This window comes from Camelus ferus, chromosome 20 (assembly GCF_009834535.1).
Source record: "Camelus ferus isolate YT-003-E chromosome 20, BCGSAC_Cfer_1.0, whole genome shotgun sequence".
Taxonomy (NCBI): domain Eukaryota; kingdom Metazoa; phylum Chordata; class Mammalia; order Artiodactyla; family Camelidae; genus Camelus; species Camelus ferus.
In genome coordinates this window covers 35,273,286-35,295,679 of record NC_045715.1, presented here as the reverse complement: position 1 = coordinate 35,295,679, position 22,394 = coordinate 35,273,286, and the positions used below count along the sequence as shown (strand labels likewise).

At 58.2% G+C, this 22,394-nt stretch overlaps 1 protein-coding gene across 1 annotated transcript in view; it reads left to right on the top strand.

Annotated features, from left to right (window-relative positions):
* The window catches only part of TRAM2 (translocation associated membrane protein 2), a 72,678-nt gene extending 51,353 nt beyond the window's left edge, over positions 1-21,325 (top strand). Inside the window, exons 3-11 of the mRNA XM_032463273.1 lie at positions 3,409-3,518; positions 4,005-4,121; positions 9,923-9,981; positions 10,786-10,870; positions 11,314-11,384; positions 13,815-13,919; positions 14,154-14,297; positions 15,001-15,164; positions 16,291-21,325. Coding sequence (XP_032319164.1) covers positions 3,409-3,518; positions 4,005-4,121; positions 9,923-9,981; positions 10,786-10,870; positions 11,314-11,384; positions 13,815-13,919; positions 14,154-14,297; positions 15,001-15,164; positions 16,291-16,364 — 929 coding nt within the window. The 3' untranslated portion in view covers positions 16,365-21,325. The remainder of the gene's footprint in view (positions 1-3,408; positions 3,519-4,004; positions 4,122-9,922; positions 9,982-10,785; positions 10,871-11,313; positions 11,385-13,814; positions 13,920-14,153; positions 14,298-15,000; positions 15,165-16,290) is intronic.
* Positions 21,326-22,394: the final 1,069 nt, after the last annotated feature.

The window sequence follows — 22,394 nt, the reverse complement described above, 5'->3', positions numbered from 1 at the left end:
TTGATTATGACTGCACCATGTTACATTCCCACAGTGCACAGAGGTTCCAGCTTATCCACCCCCTCACCAGCACTTGTTGTTTTCTGTTTGTTTCCTACTTGTGGCCATTCTGATGGGCTTGAGATGGTATCTCATTGGGGTTTTGATTTGCATTTCCCTAGTGCTAGTCATATTGAGCATCCCTGCATACAACTGTTGACCATTTGTACGACGTCTTTGGAGAAGTGTCTCTTCAGGTCCTTTGCCCATTTTTCAGTCTGATTATTTGTGTCTTGTTAACTTGTGGTTCTTTGGTCTCTGGTTTTGGAGTGTAGAGAACTTGGTGTGCACCAGCTGAACCCCAAGAGGGCTGTGCCCACCTCATTCCCTGCCGTCCCCCAGGGCCCAGCTTGGAGCTCTGCACATGGGTTATTGGTGGGTGAACAAACATGTATGGGGCTCTCAACAGCGAAGGGATAAAAGAATGTATTGATCCATGCATTCATTCTTGTTTCAAGAAGGATTTAAAGCTCCAGTCACATCTCTTTGGGACCATGCTATTTGGGGTGAGGAATAGAGGTGACCTGAAGAGGCTTAAGATGGATAATCCAAAGTCTCAACATGTGTTATTTCACTATTTTGGGGCCATGCTCGTTTGGTTGAGCATAAATTCCATTTTGCTTGATAATGCTGCTTTTGATGGTGAAACTTTTCATGTGTCTTGTTATTTTATAGTTTCAAAATACGCTGCTATCTAATTAGTCTCCTTTGATCCTCCCTTATGAAGAAGGCAGGAGAAGGGTAACGCCAGCCTCACAGATGGGAGGGCAGGAAGGAGAGGCTGAATCACATGCGCGTCTTCCCCACCTCCCGTGTCTCCTCCTCCAGTCCTTGGTGCCCACCCGCCTCCCAGATCTCGGCCCTTGTAGGTCAGTCACCCGGTCGTCCCAGGTCTCCATTTCTGATGACCCTCCCCCTCCCTGCTCCCTCTTCTGCTTTAATTCAGGTCCCCGTGGTTCCTTACCCGCATCACTGGTGTCTGCCTCCAGGCACAGTGCTTTTCCCTGCTGCCAGAGTACACTTTCTACAACCCAGATTTCATTATTTTCCTATTGAGTTTAAATTCTTCCAGGTCTCCACATTGCCTTCTGGATAAAGTCCACATCCTTTTGTGTAGTACCCAGGCTGTTCACAGTGGCCTCCTCGCTGGCCCTGGCTGCCTCCCTGGCCTCCCATAGCACTGCAGCCTCCTTGCCTGCAGCCTTTGCAGATGCTCCCTGCTCTGCCCAGGGTGCCCCCCACCTGACTCCCCCAACTTGTTCCTGAGTTTCGATATCATCCTGTTTACCTTGATGGGCTCTGCATCCCCCTCCACCTCTCCTGCCTCGGTTTGCCATGTGGCTGTCTTGGTACCACGTGCCTGTCCGTGGTCATTGTCAATTCATTTGTCTGTCTCCCCACTGGTCTGTGCGCTCGGAAGCTGGGGCCGTGTCTTTTATCTCCACGTTTCAACAGTTAGCCCAGTGCCTCTCACAGAGTGGGGTCTTTGTGGAGAGGAGGAGGGAGAGAAAAAAGGAAAGCTTGTTTGATCTCAAAGTTCATGTGCTCCATGGCCTGACTGCCCCCTCCTGCCCTCACCCCACCACCACCCACCGGCGCATTCCCCCCATCCAGGGTGGCAGGGTCAGGGGTTGACTCCCACAGCGACCCAATCAGCTCGGCTTCATTCTGCGGCCACCCTGAAACTCACCCACCCTGGCCTACCTTCTGGTAAATGCATCCTGGCAAAGAGAGGTGACTCGTGTGTGTGACTCAGCGAGAAGGCAGCACAGCTGGAAAGGCGGCCGTGTGTCTGCTGGGGGAGGGCGGTCGGCGGAGCACCCGGGCTCCAGCCCTGGGACCTAAGTGTCTGCAGCCCCGCGGCCTGCCAGCTGGAACAGAGGCTCAAATCCTCCTCTGTGGGGAAAGGCTGCAGTCACAGAGCTTTACGAGACTTAGATATTGGGGGTTCTGTCTAATTTATTACTATTAAATAATATTTTAATAAGCGACCGTTTAGTGCAGGCTTACCACGGTTATGGGCACTGTGGTAAATGTCTTGCACACACATTATCTCATTTTAATCCTCACAACAGCCCAACAACAACAAAAATAATGTCAAATACATATATAGCACTTACTGTGCCCCAGATACTGTTCTAAGCACTTTGCATTTTTTAAGTCCCTGTAATTCTCACAATAACCCTGTGGTACAGGAACAGCTGCTACCCTCATTTTACAGGTAAGGAATCTGTGGCACAGAAAGGTCACATGTAGAGGTGCCCCAGAGTCACATAGGAAATAAATAATGTCATCTTTATCCAGTCACCCATCATTGGACACTTAGGTTGCTTCCATGTCTTGGCTATTGCAAATAATGCTGCTACATAAACATTGGGGTGCACGTATCTTGTCAAATTATAGTTTTCACGTTTTTTTGTTTCCTGTGTCAGACATTACACCCATGTGTGTACACACACACAGTGGAATATTACTCAGCCATAAAAATAATGAAATATTGCTATTTGCAGCAACAGCAACCTAGAGATTATCATACTAAGTGAATTAAGTCAAAGACAAAAATTATATGATACTACTTATATGTAGACTCTTAAAAAATAATACAAATGAATCTATTTACAAAACAGAAACAGATTCACAGACATATAAAACACACTTATGGTTACCAAAGGGGAAAGTAGGGGTGGGGGGATAAATTAGTAGTTTTGGATTAACAGATACACACTACTATATATAAAATAAACAGCAAGGATTCAATATCTAACACAGGGAATATTCAACATCTTGTAACAACCTATAATGGAAAATAATCTAAGTATGTATATATATAACTGAATCACTTTGCTGCACACCTAAAATTAGCACAATATTATAAATCAACTATACTTCAATTTAAAAAATAGAGGAAAGGACATAAATGGCAGAGCTTGGAGGGGGGGGTTGGTACATACCTTTTTTTTTTAATTGAAGTATAGTCAGTGACAGAGCTTTGATACAAACTCAGGTTTCTGAGTCCACAGGCTTAACTTTGCATCGCCGGTCCCGTTTTTACAGGGGGAGACTGCTGCTCAGAGAGCTTGGTTGCTTTTTGGTAGTCACACAGCCAGGGAGTGATGGAGACTCACTGCCCTCCTGCCCAGACTGAGGGGAGGTCATCACAATATACCACGTGCTTGCTTCTCCTCAGCCCTCTCCCGGCTGGTGCTACCAGGGGCTGAGCCCAAAGGGTGGGTGGGGTTCTCTTTCTTCGAAGTCTGCAGCCGGAGGGAAGCATGCGACCGCCCGTTCCGCCTCAGCTCTCCTCTCACTTTGGGTCCCAGGGCACCTCCCCCTCTGGGGATGCTGACGTGGCTGTCGTTGCCTCCTCAGATGGCGAGAGCGTGCATTACCACTACGGGCCGAAGGACCTGGTCACAATCTTGTTCTACGTCTTCATCACCATCATCTTGCACGCCGTGGTGCAGGAGTACATCTTAGACGTAAGTGAGCGGGGCTGGGTGCGGAGCTGGGAAGCCGGGGGCTGCCGCGAGCGAGCGGCTGCAGCTCTGAGTCCGGCGTCCCCTGGTTTGCGTGCCCTGGTGGGCCTGCGGGACTGACCTCCCGCCCACGCTAGGAAAGGTCTTGGACCCCCGCTGCAGCCTTCGTAGCAGGCGGACCGCAGTGTTCATTCCCCGGGAGGGGGCTGCCTGTGGAGGACGAGACGGCGTCCCCCGGGGTCACACACAGCACCGCTGGGGGGTGTTTTCTTTACATCTGCGCTGAAGACGTTAATCTCGCCGCTCTCTGGAAGTGCTCGTCTGAACACCAAGCACTGGGTGTACACACGAGGCTCACGCGAAATAACCCGGGTGCCGGCTGGCTTCGGGCTTCAGCCCTTTTGTGCGGAGAAAACAGGAGTTTGAAACCTGCCCGTTAGCAATAAATACACGCGTATGTTAATATGCGGGATTCTTTTTATTCTTTAGAAAATCAGCAAGCGGCTTCATCTCTCCAAGGTCAAGCACAGCAAGTTCAACGAATCTGGACAGCTGGTCGTCTTTCATCTCAGCTCGGTGATCTGGTGCTTCTACGTGGTGGTGACGGTGAGCTGCTGGCCTGGGCGCCGTGGCACTGGGCGGGGGGGGGGGGGCGGGGGGCGAGTGGTTGAGGTGCTGCCTGACAGCCAGGGAGCGTCACCTTGTCCAAAGATAAACGGCCGTTAAGGTGGTTATGTGATGCTGCAGCGGCGATACCCGAGAGCCGCGTCACTCCGTGTCCCGCCGCAGGGTGCTCCCGCGGCACCGCCCCGTGAGCCAAGTTTTCTGTTCTTTCTGGTACCCGTGTTACGAGGTGAAGAGATCCAGCCTCCAATGTCGCAGCGGCCCCGTGGTCACGTGACCCCAGGGTGGCCAGGACAGGGCTAGGACCCGAGGGTCTGGTTCTGTTTCACCACGTTGGCCTCCTGCAAGCGAGGCCAGCATCCCCCTGTGCGCGGCAGGTCCTGTGAGAGTCCGCGTGCTTCCCCCAGGTGCCTGGAGGACCAGACAGTCGGTCTACCTCCCCTCCCCGCACAATAAGACTCTTATTTCAAGCAGCCTTTGGCACAGCACAATTCCTTCGTGCAAAGGAATGCGGACAGCCCTCCGGGGTTAGCTGTAACAAGACCCGCTGTAACAGGTCTGTCCCGCTGGGGAGTTTTAATTAGCGCCGCCCCCTCCCCGCCGACCTGGAGCACCTTCTGGCTGCAACCGGGTCTCTTCCTCAGAAGCTAGAATTATCCGGTGAGAAATCCAGGCCCAGGGCTTGGAAAACTCAGCAACCCTGTGACCTTTTTAGAAGCTTCCCACCCTGCTTCCCGGACCCTTCACCCCCTTCCTCTTCCTTAGTGACGGTGGTGAGCTCTCCCGTCCTCAGGACGCTGAACTCATTCTCAGAGCCGGAGTCGTAGTGCCCTTTTGTATGTTGCCTTTATTTCTATTCTTGTTTGATCAGAGAACACTTGGGATTTTAAAGGCAGGACCCGAGGCGTCTGCCCTCTGGAGCTGGCCTGCCTCGTTACATTGGCCCGGGAGGACTCCGGTGTGGTCTGCAGAGTGGTGCCTGCCCGCTGCCCTTGCACCGCCCGCGCCCCAGCCCCGGGTCCTCTGGGCTCATCTCTCTGGGCCTCAGCCCTCTCCCAGCTCTGGGTGTGTGGTTCGCGTGGCCCCTGGGATACCCCCAGCTGCTCCGAGGCATAACAGCCCTCAGGTCCCACAGACACTTAACGGGCCCTCCCGGAGAGGCGTGGCCTCACCTCGGAATCACTTTTGCCCTTTCTGCCTCACCCCCATGTCCACCCCAGCTGTGACCCAGTCAGACCCGATTCATTGACCGACAGCCAGGCGACGCGCCCCCGGTCCCCGCGGGTGAGATGCTCCCTGCTGTGTCTTGGCTTCCCCCGGGCCATCACGGGCTTGGAGAGGATGCTGCTTTTTCGTCTGGAGCTGTGGCGCTTTCCAGGGGATGCTCCTAGCAGGCTTTTCCTGTGGTGACAGCCAGTTCTCTGCTCAGCATCTCCAGCAGGAAATAAAGACCAAGGGACCCTGGAAAGCGCTGGGGACCCCAGGTCTGAGAAGTCCGTGTGGCTCTGCAGCCTACCTACTCCACCAGACGGGGTGTTTTTTAAATCCTACGTTTCTGTTACGATTCTTCTCTCTTTCACCCTCCAGTCAGTTCATCAGGAGGTCCCGCTGCCGCCAGGCCAGTGGTCTCTCTAGGGGACACTTGTCAATATGCTTCTGACGTCTAGTGGGTGGAGGTCAGGGATGCTGCTGGGTGGCAGGCTGGTCCCCACAGCAGAGACTAGCCTGGCCCCGGATGTCGGGAGTGCCACAACTGGGAACCCTGATCTATAATCCAGGCCACCATCACCTCTAGCTGGACCACTTCTAGAAGGAGGCTGTTTCCACTCCTGTGCCTTCCCACCCCAGTCCATCGTCTGCTCAGCCAGACAGATGTTTTTAGAACCTAAACGAAATCACACATCCACTGCTTACAAGCCCCGGTCCTGCTTGTGGTGGCATCACCCCTCTTCCGCAGGCCCAAGCTCTGGGCCCTGCCGGCCCGGCCCCAGCCCCACCTCTTATCTCTGCCTTTCTGTCTCTCCTCGTGCTCCTGCCTCCTGGGCTTGGCACAGGTGGTCCTTCTGCTGAAATACTCCATCCCGATACCCATGGCTGCCTCCTCCTTGCCCTCCAAGTCTCTGCCCAGACATCATCTCCGCCGAGAATTCCCCCACCACTCGTACTCGCTGCACCACATCCTTTTCTGGGGAGTTTCTTGTTTGCGTGTGGATTCTCTGCTGTCTGCCTCTCTGGGTAGACTCTGCGCCCCTGGGGGCAGGCCTGGGGCTCACTGCTGGACCCCGGGCGCAGTTCCCGGCCTGCACCAAGTGATCGCGCAGGTGCTGTTGTGAGAGGGAATAAATGAGCAGCACATGCATCTTCTTGCTCCAACCTTCGACGGTTTTTAAAGGAATGAATTGCTTGTTTTTATGAACATCATAGATGATCTCTTTTTATAAAAGTGCGGCATCCGTAGAAGTTGGAAAAAGAAAGTCAGAGTTGACCTTCAGTCCCTCCCCCATGAAATGACCCGTTTTTATCTTGGTGTTGGATCCAGACATTTCTCTCTGCATTTATCCAAGCAGGACAATGGGACTATGGAGGGGCCGACAGATAGTTTTATAAGAATGTCAACCTCCTGTGTTTACTCTAGCTCTGAACTACTGTTCATTGTTCAGGTGAAACAAAGAAACAAACTGCTCTGCTGCAGAAAGCAGGGTGGGTGGGTGCCCGGGCCCCCTGCCTGGCTTCCCCGGGAAGCCTCCCTGGGCCGTCTGAAGGCGGCAGCCAGTGCTCAGGGAGAGGAGCGCCCTTAGTGTAGGTGCGCGGTCGGGGCTCCTCCTGACAGACTGACTACTCTGAGCCGGACCTAGGTTGTGGGTGTTCCGGAAGACCCGTGGGTCCAGGGAGCAGCCGGCTGTGTCAGGCCTGCACCCTGCTGTTCCTGTGGGGCTCTCTGTTCGTCCATCCCCTGGAAAGGAAGGCTGTGGGGGAAGGGAGAGTGCCAGCTCCCTGGGGCCTCCCTGGCTGATTGGCAGAACCAGGCAAGAACAAAGGCTCTCCAAGGTCTCCCAGATGGCGTGCCCGCCAGCGGGTGGGGTCAGGGGTGCGAGCCCACGCTTGGTGTGCTGAGCTCCGAGGGCCCTGGCCCAGGCCTCCCTGGGTGCCTGCCCAGCCCAAGGTCTGGAAAAGACTGTTCTCTGAGCAGTGAGTCATCCTTCCTCTGGCCGCCCGCTCGCCTGCCTCCATGGGACTGCCCCTCGCGGGCAGACAGCTCTGCTCTGGGGCGTGTTCTCTGCCGGCTGGTTCAGAGTTCTGACTTCTTTGTCTCCCAAGGAAAAGGCCAAGCCAGAGAGGGTCGATACTTAAAATCACAGGATCATCTGGGCTTTAGGTTTCTCTCAGTTCTGCTTTTCTTGGCCAGTCTTTTTTTTTTTTCTTTTCTTTTTTTCTTTTGGCAGAAATTCTTCTTCCACCTCAGCTGCAGAAGTACCATTTTCCTCCTTAAATACATTGGTGCTTCCTCTTGGAAGGAACATCCTCCCAGCTCTAATTTCCCTGAAATGGGGTGGGAGGTGGACGGCCGTGAACCTCTATGTTCCCGGGGTGGGCGTCTGATGCAGGCGGGTGTGTGGACGGCAGATGGGGTGGTCTGGTCCCTCTTCCCACCCCTGCACCCCTAGAGCCTCCCACCGCTGCCAGACTGTGAGGAGGGGTAGAAATGAGGCTGAGAGAGTTTGGGGGAGACCCTTTCCTTCAAACCTAAGTGACCATAACTGTACTGGGATGCATGCCTTATTGGTCCCAAGATGTGGGTTTGGGGCCATGGACCACACCCAAAGCATCCAGGGTGTTTAGTGACTTGAGGGCTGGTGAACCAGCCCTCCTGTGGGTCACCTGCAGGGCTCTTCTCTAAACCGCTGGGAGCACAGCCCCCGCCCTGAGCCTCAGTGCCCACATCTGAGGCTCTGAACTTCCTGTCAGAGCCACCCGCTGGCTCACCAGTTGTTGGACCAGGAGGCTGGTGGTGCAGCTCAGATTTGAGTTGTGCAGCTGAGAAACCACCTCGTGTCAGGATCTTCTTCCTGTCTTCTCTCTCCTCCCTCTGTTTCTAAAAGGAGGTCACGCTGACATAACCATCTCCACCCTCCCTGAGTGTGGTGTCAGCCTCCTCTTGCTCATGTGGACTGTTTCCTCGTGTGTTTCGTCATCTTGGATTGTAAGCTCATCTTTAGCAAGGCTGTGTGTGTGAGAACCCCGTGCATCCTTCAAGGAGAGCATGTCCCAGTGGTGTCCCTGGTCCACAATATTGTTAATAATGATTTCTTTACTACTCAGCCATAAAAAAGAATAAAATAATGCCATTTGCAGCAACATGGATGGACCTGGAGATTGTCACACTAAGTGAAGTAAGTCAGAGAAAGAGATTTCATACCATATGAAATCACTCAAGTGGAATCTAAAAAAAAAAAAAGACACAAATAAACTTATTTACAAAACAGAGACAGACTCACAGACATAGAAGACAAACTTACAATTACCAGGGGGCAAAGGGAATGGGGAAGGATAAACTGGGAGTTTGAGATTTGCAGATACTAACTATTGTATATAAAATAGATAAAATACAAGGTCTTTAGAGCACAGGGAACTATATTCAAGATCTTGTAGCAACCTGTGGTGAAAAAGAATATGAAAAAGAATCTATGTATGTGTATGTATGGCTGAAACATGATGCTGGACACCAGAACCTGACACAACATTGTAAACCGACTCTACTTCAATTAAAAAAAAAAATACTGATTTCCCAGTGTAGGGGCTCCCGGATACACAGGTGATAGACATTTGAGCTCCAGACCCATGTGACAGTGAGCCTGGGATTACAGACCTTCAGGATCACGTTTTTGTTCCCATCCTGAGCCCAGGGTGAGCAGACATCATCCTCTTGTCCCAGGGCTGGTCGTCAGCCTCTTCGTGTCCCCTTTCTCTGAGAGGGTGGCCCTGGAAGGGTCTCCCATCCCACAGCCTCACCTCCCTGCTCTGGCTTTTCCTCCCCTCTTGGGCCCCAGGGGTTTTCCCTTATTGTGAGCTCAGCTTTGCGTTTAAAAGAGCATTTGTTAGATTTCACCCTGTGTGTCCAGACTGCTCTGTGATGGGAGGGTCTTCCGGTGGCCTCCCTGCTCCGGCAGGGGCCCTGGGCTTGAGGCTGCAGATGCGAAGAAGGGCCAGAAAGGAGCCCAGCATGACGACCATGTGAGGTCCTGGTGGCACCTCCCCCCGTCCCCCGCCCCAGCCAGTGATAAGGGTCACACTCGGGAGGCTGTGGGGTCCTGCCATTCCTTTTATTTCTGGGGTCGTGAAAAGCCACAGCGGGCTTGCTGTTTGCCCAGCGGGCGGTGATCCTGACGTCCATTTGCTTGTTCATCCTACAAGCACTTCCTGAGTGTTTGCATGCCAGGCATCATGCTCGGCGCTGTCACATAAACATAAACTGTCACATTTATTTCTAACAATAGCTCCGGGAGGGTATTTTTATCCTTATTTGACCTATGAGCCAACTGAAGCTCAGGGAGGCCAGCTTGCTCAGAGGATGCAGCTAGTATGGGCGGGGCCTGCCGGCCCCAGGGCAGGGTCTCCCTCCTCATCTGGCTGGGTCAGGATGGAGAGACCCGCCAAGCGCCAGAGGGTCTTTGTGTTCAGGGTTCCTGTTCCTTCCACTTTCTGGGGGCTGGGTGCGTCCCTGACCCCTGGGCCCCAGCAGGCTTCACTTTCCTGTCTCTTCTCACCCTCTTCTCACCCTGCAGGAAGGATACTTAACAAACCCAAGGAGCCTCTGGGAAGACTACCCACACGTGTACCTCCCGTGAGTACTGCCACTCTGGCCCCCAGGGAGCAGCGGGCGCGGGCACTGGCTTCTTGCCCCAGACCGTGGCCAGAACGTGGGGCCGGCTGGCCCGAGGCCCAGAGCACACCCCGAGCCTGTTAGAGCCCCGTGTGGGGAGGCAGACTCGTCTGGGAGCTGCTGCTTCCTCGTGTGCATGATGGGAAAATCCCGAAATGACGTGTCACCTGCACGAGCCCTGTCCCCTCAACACGTGGATTTGGAGGGGCCACGTCGGGTCTGTGGCGGGTCTGTAAGCGCAAGGGACGAACGGGGAGCAGGGCCTCTCCACAAAGCTCTCGGGGCTGTGTGCCTTCGGGCACCTGCTCCCTCTCACCCCCTGCTCTCCTGCTCGGGGTGGGCCACCAGGAGGACAGAGCTGGGACCATGTCCTTCAGAAGCCACCTTGGCCCCTCCTAATGCCCCCAGGACAGAGACTTGGCTGAATTAGGTCCTTCCTTCCTCAGTACGTGCATCACACCCACCACCATCTTCTCCACCCACAGCGTTGTGGAATCAGCCCCCTCCTCAGCCTTTCCTCCTCCAGGCCCAAGACCCTCCCCCTCTGCTCTCTTTTCATCCTTTCAGTGTCCTTCCATGGACTTCGGTGTCCCTCTGTGTGGTCTTGTCTGTGGAGCAGCGTCCTTCCTCCCCGTCCCTCCCCCTCCCTCCTGGGCCAGCTCCTCACACCCCGTGGTCCTGCCCCGCGACCCCCCCACCCCAGGGCTTGACAACCCCCTGTTGGGACTTCCTCCCTCCCTCTGGGTGACCGCTCCCTGTCCCCAGCTTCCAGGTGAAGTTCTTCTACCTGTGCCAGCTGGCCTACTGGCTGCACGCACTCCCTGAGCTCTACTTCCAGAAGGTACGGAAGGTGAGTGCTGGCGCCCATCCCCCCGCAGTCCCCAGCGGCACCCCAGCGCCCCCTCTGGCAGGCCAGGCGTGGGTGGAGAAGCGGGCGGGTGAGAGGCTGGGCCAGTCCCTGTCCAGGTCTCCCTGACGTCCTCCGGGAGGGGTCTCCTGCCTGTCTCCCACGTGACACGGGGCGGCGGGGAGGCTCGGGGGGAGACCAGACTCTCGTCTTCTGGAGAGTGGGTGGAGATGTCTTTGCCTTTCCCACGGTCTTTTTTTTTTTTTTTCAAGCGTCCCTCTGACTTATTTCCAAAAGCCCTTTTTCCCCGTGCCCCCGTCTCTTCTTTCTCGCCCCAGCCTGTTAGAGCAGCCGAGCCCCGCGGTGGTGGGGAGGGAGGCGGCGCCTGCCTTGTCCCCCTGCTGCTGGGGGCGGGGACGAGCTGCACCGTTGCCTGTCTCCTGCAGGAGGAGGTTCCCCGGCAGCTCCAGTACATCTGCCTGTACCTGGTCCACATAGCGGGCGCGTACCTCCTAAAGTGAGTGAGACCCCGGAGCCGGCCAGATCTCCCTGCCCTTCTTGTCTGTGCATCACTCCACACGGCCCTTCAGTCGGGAGGCATTTATTAGATGCCTTCTATGTGCCAGGCACCATCCCAAGACCCGGGAACGCACAGATGGATGGTTCCTTTATGTTTACTGGGTTATCCTCAGCCGGGTAGGAGACGCAGTTACAGACACAGACAAGGGCCTGAGTGGGACGAGCCCTGTGCTACCACGTGGACCATCTGCCCTGGGAGCCCAGAGCAGGGACCACCTCAACCCGAGACAGAGTCAGGGACAGCCCCTGGGACGGGGGCACACGAACCGTGGCTTTGCAGGCTGAAGGAGGTCTGAGCCCGGCCCCTGCCTCTCACGTCCGGTGCAGGACCCCCCAGAGCTGCAGCCCTGGCCTCCCCTCCCCTTTGGTCCCTTTGGTTTGTAATGAAACGTAGAGGTGTCGCTGCTTGGTTGTTCTGAAGTCGCAAGAGCGGCCATCGCCTTGACCATCTCTGCTGTGAAGAGTCACTGCTGAGCGGGCTGTGTGGTTCCAGTTCGGCATTTCCTTGGGCTTTGTTTGTGCAGTAAAGGACCCCCCGCCACACACACACCGTCCTTGATCTAGGCGTTTGAGAGCTTGCGCTGTGTAACCTGTCAGGCACCCGGAGGTCCTGGGTCTGCAGGGCAGGCATCCCGTGAGGATGACCGATGTAGGGGATGGAGCGAGATCCGCTCTCCTGTCTCTGGAGGCCGAGAGCAGCGTCCATGCCTGGATGGGACTCTGAGGGGCAGAGGCCATGTGAGGCCAGCTCTGCTCTTGTGTTGGGGGCTCCTGTGCTGCGTGTGGGGTGGGTCTGAGGAAGCTAGCCTGCAGTCACCTGGCGGTGTGCGAGGACCGCCGTGAGAGGGTACAGACAGGACCACCGCCAAGGAGAGCTTCCTGCCATAGCATCACCCCTCTCCCAGACATGGGCGACGCCCTGAGATCTGCTTCCCCACATCTGACGTGTCCGGGGATGGAGAAGCGTGGGGTCTGACCGCGACTGGGCCGAGTCCTGTGAACTCTTGTTCTGGAAAGAGACTAGAATTGAGAGGGTGGGGGCGGTGGGTCCTCCAAGGTGATGCCATCCCATCCCCAGCGAAGCTGGCCCATCTCAAGGAGCAGCTGCCCACCTCTGCCCACCGAGGGGGCCCCTCCTCGCCCCTCCATCCTTGCTCTAGTTTTTAGAAGTGAGTGAGTGTGGGGAGAGGAGAGACCCCCAGCTGCAGGATTTCCCAAGGAGGATAGACCATTGAAAAGCCCAGCCACGCGGGGTCTTGTCTGGAGACAGCTTGGCGTTGGCGCCCCGCCTGCAGTTAACCTCTGGTTGAAGGCAGACCAAGCCCTGCTCTCCTGGGGCATCTGTCTCGTGGGAGGAGACCACACGTAAGGAAGCGAATCAGCAGGGTTTCCCATGGGGCTAAGTGTGGGGAAGAAAATAACACAGTGATGGGACGCCGAGTCTGGTCCAGTGGGCCACTGTGTGGGGAGAGGCCCCCTCTGAGGAGGGGACTGGGTCACGGCGTGAGTGACAGAGCCAGGCAGGGGAAGAATGAGCTGGCAGGATGGGGCCGCAGGTGCCCGGCCCTGAGGTGGGAGCGGGGCTGGGAAGTGAGGTTTGGGATGATCAGGGGCCGTCCTGTTGGATGTCCTCGGCCACAGGGAGACACTGGGCAGATTCCACGTCTCTCTCTTGACCGTTCTCAGGATCCGGTGACCATCCTGGTCGGTTCTGCACTTCTTCGGTCCCCCTGGGTGAAATCTTGGGGTCCCTCTTCATCACGGCCCGCGGGCGTGCCCCCAGTGTCCCCCTGACTTCCCGAGGCCCTGCCTGCTGAGCGGGGTCTGGAACTTCACTTCGCAACCTTCTTGCACGTGTCTGAGCTCCAGCCGACCGTCGGCAGCAGACCGCCTAGGGAGTCAGTGAGAGCGTCGTGCCCAGAAGTGAGCGGGGGGACAGGTCAGCAGTGCTGGTGTTTTAAGAGGTCGGTTCACCGGCACCTGTTTTTGCGTCGTGCTAAGTTTTGCTCCCTTGAGTACCTCTTAGCTGTGAAGACTTGGACGATAAAAAGTCAGGTGGTGGGAATCCCTTGTATTTCTACATGCAGAGCTCACAGCTTTTCTGTGCTTGGTCCTGGGCCAGGTGATGAAGGCTGGGTGACAGGTGCTGTGCAGAGTCAGCCAGGTCCGCGGTGGGAGCGGGCCTGGGCGTCGAGCCCCAGGCAGCAGAGGGGAAAGGCCAGGGGGCAGTGTTAGGAAAATTCTCCAAGGCTCGAGGCCAGACTGGACCCGGAAGGGTGGGGCGGGGTCCCGGGGCAGTGGGGGTGGAGAGCAGAGCCCGGCGTCTTGGGGGTGGAGGGTACTGTGAGCCTGCCCTGTGTGTCCCCAGCCTGAGCCGCCTGGGCCTGGTCCTGCTCCTGCTGCACTACTCCACCGAGTTCCTCTTCCACGCCGCCCGCCTCTGCTACTTCGCAGATGAGAACAACGAGAAGCTGTGAGTGGAGCTGATGGGGGCCTGGGGATGGGAGGGCCCTGGCCTGGGCGTCACCCTCCCCACCCCTGACCTGTGGGCGACGCCCCCAGGTTCCCCCCCCCCCCCCGCCCGGAGCATCTTATTCCAGCAGCCTCATCCCTCAGGCGTCGTCCTCAGCCGCCCTGGGGCCCTGCCCCCTTGGGCCCCTGTCCCCATGGGCCTCGGGGTGATGTGCTCTCCCCGCTCCTCACGCAGGTTTAGCGCCTGGGCTGCAGTGTTTGGGCTCACGCGCCTCTGCATCCTCACCCTCGCGGTGCTGGCCATCGGCTTTGGCCTCGCTCGCATGGAAAACCAGGCCTTCGACCCCGAGAAAGGGAACTTCAACACGTTACTTTGCAGGTGAGTTGGGCAGAGGCCCCGGCTCCCAGAGCACTGCCAGGAGCTCCCCGAACTCAGCACAGCTTCCCCGAAGGTCAGGAGGCAGCAGACCCCTGGGTCTCCCCCGCCCCCTTGGGTTTAGGTGGGAATCTCCGCCATCAGGCCGGAGGGGAGAGGAGACACCAGCCTCCTGCCCCCATCACAGCCATCTTCCCTGCCTGGCCCTGCCCTGTCGGGCTGCAGGCCGGGTCCCAGTGTCGGCGGGCATCCCTTCCCGGGCCCAGTGCCTCCTGGTGGGTACAGGGTTCACATCAGCCTCTCGGTTGTCTGACGACCAGGCGTGGGCTCTTGACAGTGTGTTCTCAATGGCTTGGCTGATGGTCTCTCACGGCGGCCAGGGGGCAGCGAGGGGGCCTGGCAGTATCAGAGAACAGAGCTTCAGGCTGCTCAGGTTGTACATGGCTGGCTGGGTGAGAAGTTGATCTTCTGGAATTACTGCTGCTGTTGAATCATAATTCCACTCATCTGAATCCTCTCGATGTGCGTGGAGCTCACAACCAGCTGCGTTCTGTGCTGTGGGGCCCCGCCCAGGCAGTGTGGCTGGAGCTGGGCCCCCATCTGTCACCTCCTCCCACCACGCTCTTCCTGGTGGCCTCGGTGACCTGGGGAGGCGGGGTCCGGGCCCCTCTCCCGGCGCGCACCCACCTGGCCCGTCCCCCCGCAGGCTGTGCGTGCTGCTGCTGCTGTGCGCCGCCCAAGCCTGGCTCATGTGGCGCTTCATCCACTCCCAGCTGCGACACTGGCGCGAGTACTGGAGTGAGCAGAGCGCCAAGCGCAGGGTCCCCGCCGCCCCCAGGCCGGCAGCCAGGCTCATCAAGAGGGAGTCAGGTGGGTGCTGGGGCCAGGGCGGGGAGAGCGTGTCTGTGCGGTGGTGCCCCTCCTGGGGCCTGGACCAGCCCTGCAGCTCCTCCGTCCTGCCCCCTCCTGGGGCCTGCCGGGGCCTGCCTGGCACGTGGCTGGACCTGGGCCCAGACGGCTTGTGGTGGGGCTGGCGGACAAGGCGGGGCCCCTTGTGGGCATGGAGGGCAGGGCAGCAGCTGGGTGGGCCGCTCTGGCAGGAAGCACATCCTCAGGGTGGCCTCGGGGACCCCATCAGCGCGGCCGCCCGCTCTGTGTCCTCACCTGCCCTCCTGCTCTGTACCCCAGCCCGGCTGCCTCGACCCCGACCGCAACCCCGACCAGGTTGTTGCTGGTCCTCCTCTGTCTTCACCCAGGGTGACACAGGGCTGGGGGGAGGTGGGTGGGGGACACCCACATCTCTGATCCCCGCCACACTCCAGGAACCCCCGCCAAGTCCTGGGGCGCTGCTAGCTACACGGTCATGTCCAGCCTTGGGGCCTGTCTGCACTGGGCTCCGTGTTCCGCGTCACCGGCCTGTCTCCAGGTGTGGGAAGGGCTCGGCAAGGGCTCGTGTGCACTGGAACCAGACGTGTGCGAGGCTGGGGGTGAGGCTGGGGGTGGGCGCCGGGCGTGAGGCTGCCGCCAGATGTGCCTCTGACTTGGAGCAAGCACAGGGGGTGTTTTTGACAATGACTGAAAGGACAGTTTTTCTGCCAGAGGAGAGCCAGGCAAGGAGTCAGCCCTTGTCCCAACAGCCTCCTGACCTCCGCCTGCCCATTCTCACCTTCCTGAAATGTTGCTGAAGGTGGCTGGTGCCCCACAGGGGCCCAAGGGAGCTGAGGACGAGGGCAGCCCCTGAGTGATTTCAGGGAGGGTCTGGCCCTGGCCTCAGGCCTGGGTTGGCGGACCTCTGCCTGTTCCCAGGTCGTTGTGTGTCACCCCAGCCCCTCCCACTAAAGGACACTCAGAGACCAAGCACCTGAAACATAGCGAGACCCTGGGCCAGGGGGTGTAAGCAGGAGCCCCCGGGGGTGCAGCTGTGGGACTGCCAGGCCCCCGGCCTCCCTCCCCAGCCCCAGCAGAAACACCATGTCCATCTCCGCCCACTTCCTAGGTTACCACGAGAACGGAGTGGTCAAAGCAGAGAACGGAACCTCCCCACGGACTAAGAAACTCAAGTCTCCTTAAGGCCAAAGTGCTGAGAACAGGACTCCTCTTGTGGGGGCCCCGCAGGGAGGCGGGGAGCCCCGGCCTCCATTGCTGCCCCCGTCTGGCTCTGGATGCTCCGTCTCAAACAGCAGAAACCTGTCTTCACCCAGGGCCTTTTCCTCTTTTACGTCTTGGCTCGCTCTTCCTCCTCCGTGAACCATTCTCAATAAAACCAAAAGCCTTCCCCTCTCCCCCCTTCAGCCCCCCACAGCCTCCCCCGTCCTGCGTTGAGCTTTCTGGAAGCCCAGGCTCCGTGGTTACCTTTCTGCTGGCTCCCCGTTTCTCTTTCTCCACGGCTGTTTCTTTCTCTGTTTACTTGTTAATTTGACCTTGTCGTGCGATTTTTCTGTGTCTGATTTTTACCACGCGAGGGGGCTAAGTTTGCAGTGCCGGCCATCCGGCACCCAGTCCTGGGACCTGTCCGAGTCCCGGGAGCCTCCGTCGGTGATCCTTGTGTGCGTGGACGGCGGTGGAGACCAGCCCCCTGTGATCGTCATCTCCTAGGTGCTGATTAACTGAAGAGATGTCTGATTCCAGCTCTGCTCGCACCACCTGGAAGCCCGGCGGGGACACAGCTGGCTGTAAATGCCGAGGCGCTTGGCTTTGGGGCGTGAGGACACGGTGCAGAGGATGGTGGTAACTGTCGGGCCCCGGGACCCAGGAGAGCATTCCGGGGCTGGTCCCGGCTACGAACCCAGCCTGCTCCCTCCCTGTTGGGGAAGTGCGGGAGGAGGACTGGTCTTCATGCCCTGCGGCCCAGCACAGCGACCCGGAGTGGCAGGCCCTTCCCGAGAGGTAACTGACGGCAGAGACGATGGAGGGGATGACCTCGGCCTCCCTTTCTGCGTTGCTCCTGGCAACGCTCACCAGCATTCAAAACCAAACCAGACAGCAGTTACCGAACTGGCCGGGGAAAGGGTGGTTCTACACCCCAGGCCCAGCCACCCGGTCGGGGTGGCCTTGCACGGGACTTCACCTCTCTTGCTGCAGAGACACTAGCCCCCAGTGTCCCCAGGGAGGGTCACCTGGGCCCCTCGCTCTCCGGCCCCACCTGTTGAGTGTCCCTTGGCATGGTCATCATTGTCTTGCCGTTTGCTGAGCATGCACCCACAGCATTTAGACGGTTTGAAACGAGGCCGACTGAGTCGCTCTGCTGGTTAGATGGGCAGACCCGGCCCTGCTGATACAAGTCTTTGCGCCCCCTTCCTGCCCGGGTTCGTTGCCTTCCCCTACCCAAAGGCAGGGCCTCCAGGCTCCATGGTGCCTCGTGAGGACTCTGGAGGGAAGCGAGGCTCTCAGTAAGGAGGCCGGGATGCTGTGCGGATGTGGCGGGGCGCCGTTCCTGTGGGCACAGGAGTGTTGGCGTCATGTGATGTGCTGGTCCTCTTCCTGACTTCACAGTAGAAACCAAACCTTGGATTTTTACCCCGGGGATGGGAGGGGTGGGTCTTTTCATCAAAGCAGCGCCCTTCCACAGGTCACTTACATCAGAGAGGTTTTAATCTACCAGTGCCTGGGGATTTGCTGCGTAACACCATGGTCGCCCCTCATCTCTCTGTGCAGGAAAAGGCCATGGTGACAGGAAGGACCTCTCTTCTGGTCACCCAGAGGGAAGGACAGTGCCTTTGAAAATGCCAGTTCCTCCCATCCTTCCCCCTCCTTCCTTGACACTTACCTGAGCTGCAGAGCAGAGTGCTGGTGAAAAGGTGGCTTGTACCAACAAGCAGACCCAGTCTGGAACCTCTCAGCCATTTAGTCCAACAGTCCCCAGACCCCTGCAGCTGGAGCTGCGTGCACTCCTATCTTGCCTGGGGACGCGGGTGCAGCCCAGGTCAGCCTGCAGCCTCCCAAGCCTGCCCAGCAGCCTCGCGCCCCACCCAGTCCTCTCCAGGCTGCGGCCTTGGCCTAGGGGGCCGCCTCCCCCACCCAGAGCCAGGCTGAGCCGTGCCTTCAGCCCGTGCCTGGCCGCGGCCTGGGAGGTGGGGAACTGCAGCTGAGGTCCTGACATCAGTCAGTGTCCTATCTCCCACATGGAGGTGATTGGTGATTGTCGCCAGAAAACCCGTGCTTGGCTGTCCTCAGTCTCTGGCCGGCTGGCCCAGCGGTCCAGTGTGCCTCACGGTGCCACCAGCCCAGGACCAGGCTAACTCCCACTGCTTCCTAAAGGACAGAGTCGGTTCCCCAATAAGAGTCGGGAAAATCTTTCCTGCTGCGTGAACCCCTGTGACCCTGAGTGAGGCCAGCATCACGCCGGCTGCCTTCGGGGATGATTTGAGGGGAGGGTAAGAAGGTCAGGGTCCATGCTCTGTCACCCCCAGCGTGCCTGGCTCATTTGTTTCAGAGCCGAGCCCCTGGCAGGTTGGCTCAAAGCATGTTGCCAGGGGCTGAAATAACTCAATTCTACTTCATCCTGAGAGCGTGCGGAGCTGGCTGGTCCTGATTTGGCACTTCAGCTGTTTTCTTCCTTCCTGGCCAGACACCCCTGGTTGGAGAGGCCGCCCAGCACCATCAGCCAGGAGGCGAGCAGGTGCTAATCTACCTCAGCGGCTACCGCCCTCCGGCACTGCTGGCCGCGCAGGCGCCCCTCCTGGGGGCCCGGTGATGGGACGTTATTTTTATCCTCGAGGCTCAGATAGCTGCACTATTAATAAGTCACACGTGCCCCTTCTGAAGGCAGGGGCAGGTTGTGGGAGGAGGGGCAGGCCCATTCTGGTCAGTTCCAGTCCCGCGTGTGTCTGGGCCCCAGACCCGCACTGTTGCCCCGAGGCACAGCTGCCAGCATTCCAGAAACCGGCACCGACCCCGGTGCCCTGGCCGCCTCTGCACCTGCAGATGCCGGTCCCGACCGGAATCCGGGGCCAGGAACCCCCTGGGGCCAGGCTGGGCGTTCTGGGACACGTGTCTGGATTTGCGCTTGGGACGTCTTTCTCGGGACCCTTTGACCTAAGTGCTGAATGAGCGGTAGGGGCAGAGCATGCACCCCTTCCTGAGAGTCCACAACGGAAAATTCTCTTCCCTGGATGCCTTTTTAAACTCGAAGTGGCTCGCCGCCTCCACCCCGCCTCGGCTTGGGTGTTCTTCCTGGGCGTCAGCCTCCCTGTTGGTTTGTCTTCGCTTGGGGGCTGAGGTGGCAGGGAGGTCTGGACAGACCTCGCTCCGGGGGGGGGGGGGGGGGGGGGCTCAGTGTCCCAAGGGAACAGACTTCTATTCCTGACCGTGGGGAGGTGGGGGGAGCCTCTTTCCCCACCGGAGGGTGTGCCCGTGAGGCCGGACTGCCTGGGGGTCTCTTCCCCACCTGCCTTCGCAGCTCCCAGCCCTGCCCGGGAGGAGGGGCCTTCGGCATGGCTGGAGGAGGTCGTCCATGATCCTCGGAGCCTAAGTAGTCTGTCCCCGCAGCTGCCGTTGGCCCAGTGAGGAGCCTTCACCAATGAAAACTTTATCCTAGTTCTTGTGTGACTGTGGACCCTTCCTCTCGAAAGGCTGGAAAGGACGACCCGGCCCGCAGCCGCCTCCCCCTGACCCGCCTGCTCGCTGCTCGGACAGATCTTTGTGTCCGAAGTGCCTTACTTGCGTGGTCCTCCGGCCCCGGTCAAGTCACATGTAAAGGGAACACAGATTGTGACAGTTTTGCCTCATTCGTCACCATACCCCCCTCCCCCTTCCCCGCGTCAGGGTCTGTGGTCGTTTCCGGTTTCTCCCTTGTGACCGGGTGGCAGCAGCAGGGGCCTGGGGGCCCCTACCTGCTGGCATGTGCCTGTGAGGGAAGCTCGGGGCTTCCAGGGACACTAGCCCCCAAGCCCAGGCCTCTGGCCCCATGCGGGAGCCCTGCTCTTCCCCCAACATTTGAAGAAAAGGTACCCTTGCTGTAGCCTCCTTTGACCTCTGTTGCTCCCCACTCAGCCCTACGTTTACGCGATCGAGTTTGCCCTTCGCCATCACAGGTGCCCGTGTGATGTGGGTCCGGGTGGGCTGTGGCGGAGTGTGTCCCCCCGCCCCCCAATGCAGTGTTACCTTGTGAGAGCAGCAGCTCCCCCCCCCCCCCCCGCCGGCCTTGTCCTGGCTCCTCCGGGTTGTGCAATAACTCCCAGCCGGTGGTCTTTCCCTTGGCCCTCTGTTCCCTCCTTGCCTGGCACTGGGGAGGGGAGGGGGTCGTCGTCCCCACAGAAGAAACCCTAGCCGCTGCCCCCTCCCCTGTTGCTGTCATTCTCGTGACCCTGGTGGGCGTCTGGCAGTCTCATGGAACCTTGTAGCATCATCTTAGAAGTCCTTTTTTTCTTTTAAGTCTGTTGAGAAGGAGAGAAACCATCCTCAGGACGGGGGCACTAACAAGCCCGCATCTGGGAGTGAGGGGTGTGGGGACCCGCGCGGCGTCACCGGCCTCCTGCTGAAAGCGTCCTAGTTTCTCGTCCATGTGGAGCGTTTCCCGGGACTCGGGCCCGTGTGGGCAGCCTGTGCACCTGGCGGGATCTGGCTGGCTGCACGTGCCGCCGTTTCTGGGGGTCCAGAGTCAGGTGTCTGTGGGGTGAGGCTTTGCACCTCGTTTTTCAGTCCCTCGTGTGTAAGAACCTCTGAAGGATGGGCAGCGGCTGTTGGTGGCCCTGAGCACCTCCTGACGCAAACGTGGGCAGAGTGTCTGCTTGCTTTTCTACGCTAGCCTGTTCACGTTGTGGACCAAATTTCACCGAGGAACTCAAGGAAACCTTGTACCTGCGTATTTATGCTTTCATGTAAAAGGGTCTTGTTTTCTGGCTGTTTTTGCCGGGGGGGTGGGGGATCTTTTTACTTTCAGTGAACTGTTTTTGCAAATCCTTTTCCCACTGTTTCTGTCCGGTTTTAAAACAAATTACAGTTTTGTATGGATTTTTTTTTTAAATGTACATTTTGAAACAAATGATCAATATTTTTGAAATACCTGAATAAAAGGCATAGAATTCTTAGTCTAATTGTCTCGGTATAATTCCTTCTCTTTCTTTGTCTGGATGCTCACGTTGGCTTTTACTTGAAGAACAAGTTTGCATCAACTTCAGCCTCATTTCAAACATTTTTCACTGCCAGTCATTTCTCGTGTGGCTTTTGAGACACACTTCTTCACTGCGGTCAGGCGAGTTGCGGAGTCGGACTTGAGGGAGGAGCTGGTACGCGGGGCGGTGGGGGTGAGTGGCGGCATTTCTTCCGTGTCTGTGACGGGAGGGGCGGGGGCGTGGGGGCGGGCGGCCGCCTCACAGCCGCCCCTGAGCCGCAGGGCACGTTCCAGCCGCGAGTGTGCCTGAAACTGCGGAGGGTCCTGGGCCCCGAATACACCGTTTTTTCCTATATGCATATACTTGTGACAAACTGCAAGAATTAGGCACGGTAGGAGATGAGTACTAATAGAAGAGTAACAACCGCAGCCTGTGGTACCTCACGTGAACGTGGCCCCTCTGCCTTCCTGCACGTCCTCACCGTCTCCTCGGGCCGCCGTGGGAGCCCGAGGCAGTGACACGGCCGTCAGTTCTGCTGTGTCAGGAGGAAGAGCACCTGCTCCAGGTGGGCCCGCACCCTCGAGCCCTGGCCGTGTGGGTGGCTGGGGACCCGGGGCGGAAGAGGTCAACACGCTGCTCAGGACGGCGCGCGGTTTAGAACTTTCCGCTTAGTATGTTCACACTGCGGCTGACCGTGGGTGTCTGGATGGGGTGGGGGGACTCCTGGGTCCTGACGTCACTTGGCTGGGAGAAGGTGGTTACGTTTCAGGGTAGCAGCCGCGGGTGCTGGTGCTGGACAGGTGTCCTCGTGTTAGTTGCGGGTTAGGTGGCCCCAGGCACGGTGGCATCACTCACATGGCCTGCTTGACCCTGGCTGTCTGCTGTGTCTTCCAGAACTGTCTTCAGGGAGAGCACAGGAGATGAGTGAGAGGTGGCAGTTAGCCAAGGACACCACGGGGCGTGAGGACCAGGCAGGAATGCAGACCCAGGGCGAGTGGCTCTGCGGGAGCAGCAGGGTGACCCCGAGCCCATCTGCTCATCCGTGCCC